This window comes from Melanaphis sacchari, unplaced genomic scaffold, assembly GCF_002803265.2.
Source record: "Melanaphis sacchari strain LSU unplaced genomic scaffold, SCAv2.0 Contig31_pilon_pilon, whole genome shotgun sequence".
Taxonomy (NCBI): domain Eukaryota; kingdom Metazoa; phylum Arthropoda; class Insecta; order Hemiptera; family Aphididae; genus Melanaphis; species Melanaphis sacchari.
In genome coordinates this window covers 4,596,140-4,607,236 of record NW_020271193.1, presented here as the reverse complement: position 1 = coordinate 4,607,236, position 11,097 = coordinate 4,596,140, and the positions used below count along the sequence as shown (strand labels likewise).

General features: G+C 31.0%; 1 protein-coding gene across 1 annotated transcript in view; it reads left to right on the top strand.

The window, feature by feature from the left end:
- The first annotated feature begins 1,508 nt into the window (after nt 1–1,508).
- LOC112596302 (ATP-binding cassette sub-family D member 1) overlaps nt 1,509–11,097 on the top strand; it is a 50,603-nt gene continuing 41,014 nt past the window's right edge. The window contains exon 1 of the mRNA XM_025341907.1: nt 1,509–2,128. Coding sequence (XP_025197692.1) covers nt 1,509–2,128 — 620 coding nt within the window. The remainder of the gene's footprint in view (nt 2,129–11,097) is intronic.

Sequence of the window (11,097 nt, the reverse complement as noted above, 5' to 3'; positions counted from 1 at the left end):
AAAAATAACTAATTTCGTTGTATTGTCATTATCACTGTTTAAAAATGTACACTTGGTTTATCAACATCCATGTTTTTGTTAGTAATTTAAAAACAGAATGTTTGATAAAATAATACATAATATATTCGTATAGGTACAGCCAATTAAGGGGGGACATGATGGGTCCCTAGTGATCCTTCCTCACACAGCGGCGTGTTTTGGGTAATTTTTTGGGGGGGTCTCCAAAATATCTTTTAACGATTTGTTGAAATTCGAATAATTCCTGGATATTCCACATACACTGTAAACTTAGGTTGAAAATATACCTCGAAACGTGTCGCGGGATCGAACAAAATTAATTTCACTTAGGCGCTTTGCACGAGTAAAATACTAAAAAACGTCGGGTCGTTTTTTTTTTTTTTTATTCGTGGGATGTCCAGACATGTAGGACACACATACCCCCTCCCCCCTCGTATTATACCACGCGCACAATAATAATCGCGAGTCAAAAGTTGCGCATTTTAATTTATTCAAGTACTTATATATAATATTATTACCGTTTCATTCCGCAGCGGTGCCGGTCCGCATTGTAAAAATATTATTTTATTATAATTTCGTGAAATAAAATAACGTAAACAACGATATCGTAACGAACGAAGCGGCGAGGAAGAGTCGTCGCCACCGTCGCCGCCGCCTGCTCTAATATATGGTAAAAAACGAGTTGACCGACTCTTCAAACGTCGTCGGGGCGGTGGGGGCGACGGGTAAGGCGGCGGTATGGATGTGCGGCGAGGTGTCGTGACGTGCTGGCGGTGGCGGCGGCGGCGGCGGCGGCGGCGAGTAAGGCTTGTGGAAAACGGACGTTGGCGCGCGGGCGCGTACGGAGTGTCGGGCGCGCATCGGTCGCCACCGCCACCCGCCGCCGAGCCGTCGCACGGCGGATAAGACGGCGCGGCGAGTGGGTAGCGCGCGCGCGCGCGCGAAACACACACGCACGCCACTACGCGCCCGTACTCGTGTGCGCGCCGAATCGTTCAGTAGCAACGTCGACTCCGACGCGCAGTCTGGTCGGTTGTACGTTTGCGGTTTTTTGTTTCGTTCGCGTCTCCGTTTATCACCGTATCGTCTCGTTGTGTTATCAGTCGTCGTATTGCAATAAAATTGTATTTTTCCAGTTTTGTCGTATCATTACCCACTTCCGACCGGATTGGTCCGATCGGCCGTCGTTCGCGCGCACACGTCTCCGCGTACGACACACGCTCGCGAGACCGGCAATAATAATATTATTTATTATATCGGTGTCGGTCTCTCACGTCCGGACGTCCGGTATCGCATCGGCGCGCACAGATGACCGTTGACGCGTGCGACTCGTCGTCAATACCGTTTTGACAACAGCGCAGACAGGACGTCCTGCGTATAGAAGACCGCTGTCGCGCGACTATTACGCACGCCGCTTTGTCCGCGAGAACCGACTGCCGCCCGGCCGAGTTACCGCCAGCGCCACACCGCCGCGACCGCACGTCGCAACCATGCCGGCCGTCATATCCAAGTACCTGGACGGACGGATCATCCGTCGGGACAACGTGAGCAAGGGCGTGGTGGCCGCGGCCGTGCTGCTGTACGGCTGCAAGATCGGTTACCCAATCGTGTTGAAAGTTTGCGGCGCCGACGGTGGCGGCAAGGGCGACAAGGCACCCGACGGCGGCGGATCGCGGCGACCGTCGGGCGAGTCCAACGACAATAACAACACCAAAGGGTCCACCACGGCCATTTCCACCGTGGCCGTGATAGGCGGCGGCGGCGGCAGCGGCAAGAGATCGGGGACCGGCGGCAAAAGGACGAGAGCCGCCGGGCCGGGCATCAACCGCGAGTTCCTGGTCCAGCTCAAGAAGCTGCTCCACCTCATGGTGCCCGGTTTCTGGACGCCCGAGGTGGGTCTGCTGTCCATGCACACTGTGGCCCTGGTGTGCCGCACGTTCATGTCCATATTTGTTGCCACCATGGAGGGCAAAATGGTCAAGTTCATCGTCCGCAGGGACGTGCCCAACTTCGGGTGGATGCTGTTCAAGTGGCTGCTGTGCGCCCTGCCCGCCACGTTCCTCAACTCCATGATCCGGTATCTGGAGTGTAAGCTCGCCCTGGCTTTTAGGTAAGTCGTGGCAAATCACAATATCATATCCCAACTCCCAAGCCGCATGGTAGATGTAGATACTCGAAAATACGCCCCGACGGAGGGGTACGCGATTCTCCCTTTTAGTAGTAAGGTGCACCGTGTAAGGATTATAGGTACCGTCATCCGTAGGAGTAAACGTGGAAAGGGGGGGCGTGATATTCGAGGAATTGAACCGCGGGGTACTTATTATAGTTATTAGCAAACGAAATATATCTGTTGCCAGATAACCACTCAAACCTACTCAAATATTATGGTAGATAATTTTAATGCCGATTACGTATATAATATACTCGTATTATTATACCTGTTGCGGTAGTACAAACGAAATAGTCGATTACGAACCGAGTACCAAAAAGCCTTTTAGGTATTGAACGAATTGAGTTCCGAATTGTCTCCGGTACCTTTATGAATAGAGTAATAAAATATTTAAAATACAATAGGTATTATTTGAGTTCATAACTTTTATACTAACCGAGTCCTTTAAACTTTGAAAAAGCATTTTCCTTAACATTTTTACAAATAATTGAGAGCTGTTTGTAAGAAAAATATCTTAGGACGTGGTTTTAAAAATTAAATTTTTTTTTTTTACGTTAATTTAGAAATATTTAATAACATAATATTATTGTATTATTAAGTTGCTTAAAATAACAAATGCGCCTTGTATTAAAAAAAAACTCGAGTGATAAACTTTTAATGTATCGCTATTACAATCTCGATACATTGTTTTATTTGTAATAGTTTCTTTATTTTTTTATTTTGTTTTCTTTAGTTAAAATGTATTTTTGTTAGTACTAATCTAGTGTTAAATAACATTCGTATTTTCGTATTAACCTATAGGATCATAGAAATAAACGATCTCTCATATAGATATGAAATAATAAAAAAAAAATCTATACGAACTCGATTGATTTATTTTACTTTTCCAAGTGCGAACTCAATTGGTATATTTTTCTTTTATACCGGGACTCAATTAGTAGACACAGAACGTATCATAATATTATTTTATAGTTTATCCGGTTAACCTCAATGATGTTTCTAATAGAATGATGACCGGATGTGCTTTAAAAAATGAAAAAAAAACATTAGATTTATGCAAAAATAATGCTCTACGCATTTCGGTATTTTTGTTTTTGTTATACCTAAATATGGTTTCAATACGACGAAACAACAGTGCTACACTGTGTTGTTTTGTTTGACGATTATGATAATAAAGAGCGCGTGACTTGGGTTATAATTATGACGTACGCGATATTCTGATTAGATAGTGTAGATGTACCTATAGATACAACTTAAAAAGTTTTAGACTGGAACCAGTGTACTGGTAATAACGTTGTATATCATATAGTAAAAACAAATTGAGTTAAGCAATTAATTTAGTGGCTTTATACAAAAATAGGAACGATTTTGTACACATAAATACATAATGTATTACGACACACGCATATTTTCATTTCTCAATATCGTTTAAAATTTAACAAGGTTTATTTTTATCATTCTCTATAAAAAAAAAAAAAAAACTATTATTATTAACAAATTATGACCACTCGCATGCGTCCAATTGTTTAAAATTCTGAAGCAAGAAAGACAAAACTAACTTTTATCTACACTATTCGGCAATAATATGTTTTTTATGTTAATGAATAGTTTTTGAACTTAACATAATATTGCATACAACTTTATGGTTTTAGACCTTACTTACAGGTTATCCGATCAGTTAATATGATTCATATTACTTGATTTTCTAATTTTAATAGCTTAATAAAAAAGTTTGCTAAAATTTCCATACATCACGTTATCACCTAATTGGGTTGTATATTTTTAGTATATTTTTTTGTAAATTGATTTCTATGTAATATTATTTCTATATATGTCTCGTATGTCAGGATATTAATTAAGAATGTACATTGTGTACGTTTAGAAATGGCAAAAGTATTGAGCAATGTAATATGCTAGCTAAGTCGTTTATTTAAAAAATTGTCAACGTTTATTGTTTTATTGCTTAGGTTTTAAAATTTATAACGATCGGTTTTAAGTATCACTATATTTTATATTGCTATTGTATACATATAAAATCAATGCGTTGAATTAATAATTGTTAGGTATTAATGAAACATAAATCGCACTAATATTGATAACAAATCGGTTTTAAAATAATACATCCATAATATTGTTTGTTTTTAATATAGAATCATAAGATTTCATAATATCGATTGTATATTATTTTAATAAGTCAATCATATGAATAATAGTCTTAATGATACCACCGCGTAGATTACACTACGTAATATATTTGACCAAAGTCTTCTAATCATTTTAAATATTTAATATTATGGTATAACATTATGTATAATGTATGTACATTATGGAAATATATTAGACAATAACCCCATTAGGTACATTATACTCATCATCTCCACAACAAAAAATTTATTTAATTTGTATCAGATTTTCGAAAAATAATATTAATATTTTACATAATTTTAATTCATCGATCACCATTTTTGAAAAAAAAATTTTTTTTATTCTTTTATAAATTGTTTAAATTTATTTCTTTTAAAAACTACAATATATTTTATTTTTTATTTAAAATTCCTAAGAAGAATATTGTTTTTTTATGATTTAAATTTCAACATAAAAGCTTAAATTTCCGAATAAGTATTATATCGATATAATACAGAATAGTTTCTTATAAATTGAGGTGTACCGTTATATTACACCATTAAAATCATAAAATTTAAATTATAATAAATTTCTAAGAAGTATACTACTCAAAACTTATTATGACTAAAATTGTATTTTAAAATATAAAAAAATTTAACACATTTACCGATAAAGTGGCGATTTATAGTAATAGTATAATTACTCTGAATGTATTATATTACATCATCTAACGCGTGTTTTCTGTAAGTACAGTGTACTTAGTACACAAGGTTAGGTTAGTGCTAATCAAAAAAATTATACCACATCATAATATATTATTATTATTATTATTATTATTATTATTATTCTATATTTTAAATTATTTTAATAACGCAATAACTAACTATATTGATACCTAGTATATAACTAAAACGAATAATAAAACTCATGTACCTAAATAATCGTTTATTCAATCTGCGGCAAGTAGCAACGAAAGTTTTTTTGCCCGAAATCACAAACAACAGCATCTATTGAATGAAAAATATATATAGTATTATAGTGTATTATATTTTTACTAATATGCGTCATATACCCGCAAGTATAAAGATCGATGACCGACACTATACTTACGTTCCCTATTCGATATGTGACGTAACTTACATAGGTAATAAACGAAGAATAATATCTTAGACTCTAGTATAACATTATTGTTGTTTATTAGTTATTGCTATTTAATAGTTATGTACAAATCTTCCGTCTTTAAATTACTTCCTCAATCGCTAGTTGAGTGAGAGGACCATTCTTATTTTTATCGATTTAAATTTCCCACTTAAATATACATGTACTATATAATATATAATATGTATATTAAAATATCGCATAATAAATTGCTCAGAAGTGAGAATGCTTTCGTTGATTTGTTACGATACTATGTGACCATACTCTAGATCAAAAATATCTCCTAAAGGCTAAAATAGTATCTTAGAATTATTATTATATATTTTGGTGAAATATTTGCAATGTATAAATTAATAAATTAGATATCAGGTATAATTGCGTTGAAATTTGACGTTTAAAAAAATATATCATGTAACATACGAAAAAAAAAACCATTATTTATTTACAAAGTTACAAGTTCAAAACACTTAATTTTAAATACATTTTTTATATGTTATCTGTTACAAAAACTAAATAATCAGTGAAGTACTCGTAGGTTAATCAATGCAATAAATAATTACATGAAAAATAAGTATGGAGAAGCCTTCTTGTGCGGATACTTCGTCATAATATAGTTTTACGTGTTAAATTAATATACTACATAGATCGTTATGTATGGAATGATATAAAATCTAGATTGTCTTATATATACCACTTTTTTATTATTTTTATTTTGAGATCGTTTCGAGTGTAGGATTCCATATCATAACAAGAGAGTTTGAGGAATACGATTTATTTATAATATTTAGATTTTATCAATTTAAAATTGGTTGTGAGCAGAATGGCGAGTAAAGGGATTAGAGGATTAGTTATAGATTTAAACTCATCTTAAAATATATAAAATATGTTGTATGAATTGGCTAAAAAGAGCATTCAGTTGATTTAACTTGTGTGTTCATTACCTGTCACATAATCGTATGATTGATATATATGTTTATGGTATATGTGAATGACTTGCGGTTGACTATGTCTGTTTACGCCGTTGTTGGAGTTCTTCAGAGATAGTACATCCCTTATGGCCTTATAACTTGCAAGATGATTACCTACCGTTATACAGCACGTAAATAATAGAATCGTATGAGACTTACGTGGTCTACTAATGATATAGAGAGATGGCTTTCCCCTCATTCGATACAGTTAGGACTGTAGGAGTAATTGTTTTTGGTGTGACATAGTGACATAAGATTGACAATTTAAGCTCTGAGAAATTTACCGTTATTCGAGTAGTTCTAAAAACAAATACATTTTTAGTACTAATTCCATATGTGTAGGTACTGTTGATTTTGATAAAAAATTTTTACAAGATATAATATTGAATTATTATACTTTATTACATGGGCGTGTGAAATCGACTCCCAAATACAGGTGGACGGTATAGTTAAAGTTGTTTATTTGAATTCACTCCCGGAGGTAGTTCGTGTTTTTAAAAATGTAATATATCATAAATTTCCAAAAAAAAAAAAAAAAATATATATTTATATATAATTAAATTATCTGTATATTTTACAATTATAATAATTACATAACTGCGAAACAAAAAAATAGTGTCATTCAATTATATTATTATACGAGCAAAAGGCGTAAGCTGTTATATAGTAGGTAGCTACTAACTAGTTGCGCAGTAATTTTATAGATTATACATTATTATTTGCTCGCTTTTAATCCAATCGCATATTATTATTAGATACGTAAATAGATATGTATAGATGCGATATCCGTATCGTTTATAATTATTGGCTATTATATCCATGCAGTCAGCTGATGAATGGTTTGTTAGTATTTTCCTCGTGGAATTCTATACAAAATGATTCTTTATTCGTGAAAAAACAATATCATGGAAAATAAAAGAATTCAAAATTAATTATTTTTTTTACTTATTTTAATTTATCATATGAAATATAAAAAAAAAAAAAGTATGTAATCATACAAAACTACTTTTATACATAGCGAAATGTTTCAAATTGGTTTATGATAAAATAATCACACTTATACTGTAAAAACTAATATATTATAAATAATAAACATATTTATATTATAATCATATAATTTAAAATATATATTTTAATTTATGGAGCGAACGATTTATTGGGATAGTTGAGAACAGCGCTTGAAGAAAAGGGTCTAAAGAGCTTGAAGAAAAGGGTCTAAAGATTAGTAGAAATAGAACAGAGGATATTGTGTATGCTTTCATTTTTTGGAGGAAGCAATCGAAAAAAATTGACAAGGTGAAACACGATAAGACTAAGATGAAAAATGATGACATGATAAAGTGTGTGAAGTCAATTGTTTCAAGTACCTAATATAAGTAGTGCAAAAGAATGGCTGTTTTGAGGATACAAATTAAATGTGTAAATTGTGTAATAAAAATTATGTGCTGTGGGGCCAGTTATGTTACAAGGAATGTTGGACAATGGACAATTAAACGGAATAGAGGGTGAGTGTAGCGATGATGATAATGCTATGATCGATGTGTGGAGTGACAAAGAAAAATAGTACAGAATATTAATTCATTAGGGGTGGTGTAATAATGGCACAGATTGTAGAAAAAATAAGAGAGAAAAGATCGAGATGAACCGTTTTATTGTTTTAACCGGTTATGTTACGAGGAAGAATGACCCTGAGCTGAGTGGCTATGGAAATATAAATATGCATATTCGAGATCAAACGAAAAAATATATTCGATTCTCTCTATACTTATTTACTTTCTTCCAGTCAGAATTATTTTTATATAATAATCGTATGTTCAGGACCGGACTGCAAAGTTTTAAAATTTTTTTTATAGTGTTGTAATATAAACTATTTTGAGTTTTCCCGTTAAGCTATCGCGAAAAATCATAGACCATATTTATTTAACAAATAGTATATTATAAAACAGAGTATACGCCTGTGTATTTTATCGTTATCGAATGTGGACGAAACTTACTTGATTTTTAGCCAGACGACGTCTTGAACTTTTACTCGATCCTGTCAAGAGCTGTTGTGTATTTTTGTGTATATACACTTTTGCCCTTGACATCTATCGATTGTCATCGTCTTTGTATAATATATTTCCTCGTATTTTTCCCTCAAGTAAATTCACATAATATTATATATTTAATAGTAGCGTTATACTATATGGCAATTTTTATGCGTTGATACAATTATTGACAAGTTTTCCTTGGAATTAAAAAAAAAAAAAACACATTTAACGGATTATAACTGTCTACAATTATGAATTATGCCGAACGCTTAATATAAGCTAAAATAATTATTACTTATATAGGTACTAATATACATGTTGTGTTTTTATATACATTATATTACGTATAATATGAGTCTGTATTAATTTTATACTAATCAAATATTAAAAAAAAAAAAATATTACATTATTAATTAAAACAATAATTTACAATACTAATCGTGATAAATAGTAATATATTAACATTGTTTTAAAATTATGTATCACCATGACCTCATCTGCCGCGATGTGATCAATAACACAAGTAGAGGAATGATAGTTATAGTATTGTTTTATTCTTATTCTTTTGTCTCTAAAACGACGTACACGTGTGTTTTGTTTGTGTTTTTTTAATGAGATGAGTATTGAGAATTTCTGGGAATAACATCAATGCAATTTATTATACAATTCAAAATGTTACGAAAAATTATTATATTTTTATCGTTCTTATATTCTGTATAGGTACATAGCTGTATTGTGATATATGTATATATATATATATATATATATATATTTATATTACAATCAACTATTGTGGTAACCTTAGATTTTAGAAGATTTTTAACAATGATTACCATTCACGGAAATAAACCGATAAATATGCCTATACACTGTACAGTCACCATACGTGGTATAATATAATACAGATTTAGTATTACGTACACAATGACCGTATATTGTCTTAATAAATTTAAATTTCACCGCAACCTTAAAAGTTTTTATTTTATGAGATAGCATAGCATCATATTACGATGTTTTAATGATAAGATAATTTTTGTACTTGTCGATAAATTTTTTTTTTTTTTTTTGGACATGTACCAATCTGCGTGTAACTAAATAAACCATTTTCTATCAACAATTTAAACATTTTTATAGTCATATTTCCTTTGTGTACAATAATATAATTTAATGAATTTATTTTAAACTATTTGTGCATGATGTTACAGTATCAGTCATAATCGATTGATCCTGGCAATGAAAATTACTAAGCTCCAATAAACGTTATTTGACTCAATATTATACCTAAAAATTATTCTAATACACGGACTTGTATGAATATAATGTTATGCTTACTCTACATTTGTTTCAGTCGTGTTCAATTAATATTTAATATTAATTATTTTGCGTAAAAATTAATTGTTATTTAAATTTTTAAACTACAAAACTATTTTAAATTGGGTTTCATATTTAATAATAACATTTTGTCTTATTGCTGATTTTGTTTTTTTTAAAGTCACTAAATGTACATATATTATTTTAGTTTTAAATTATTTAAATTTTCTTATTATTATTTTTTTTTTTTTTGTTTTTGTCTATGTGTTGTTTTTATACTATTTATTAATTATGAGGTATAAATTGTTGTTGTAAAGTAACGGCCGATGACATTTGAAAATTATGAATACAAACATTTTGTTGGAATATTATTTCATAATTTATTTTTATTTGCCAATTATTCTTTTTAATAAATGGTTATAAATTATAATAGACCTGAATAATCAATGAAAATGTCAATGACTTACTAGTTACTACATATATGTATCTAGTACACTGTGTAAATATGATTAGTTAAATATTAATTTTATGCTTGACTAGTAAAAAAAAAATACATAATAAGCTATTGTAAAAATTATTATTATTAAACATTAATAGCCTATCACGTTTAAGAATATATAATTTATAGTAGTTCGCAATTTACGCTCCTTTTCGCTTATCCAGTTGAATCAATTCAATATGACTATTTCAATTAAAAATATTTATTAAATATTTCTCACTTTATATATTATAATGTGTATATAAGCTACTGACTGACGGACGACGGTATTGTTCAATATGCTTTTCAGTTAAAAAATACAGTTTATTTAAATTACCAAGTTATTTACGTTAAAGTATACAGCTATTAAAAATAGCTACTGAGGAAAATTTATTTTTTTAACGATTTCATAATATTTAACATTAATGTATAAAATTAAAACAAAGAATCATTTATAATTATATTATTATTTATAGTTATAAACTTCTATAGACGTTTTGAAATTCAATAGTTTAGGAACTAACATATAATGTATGGGAATAATTAACATTAATTAAAAATTAGATAATTGTTCACATTTTCATTTGTGTTTTGTGTGTTAAATTTAACAGTATTATCTGATAAATGATAGTATATTATGTTCATTATTGTACATGTATTTTAATTGAATCTAATTGTTTGATAACAACTCATTTCAATGGATGCACTTATTTACAGATTAACGACTTATTTATAAAATAGAAATTATTGAAATTTAAAATACTGTATTTTTTAACATTCTAATTAATTTAAAAGACGTGTATTATTTTAATAAAAATTATAAAAAAACTTTAATAGTAA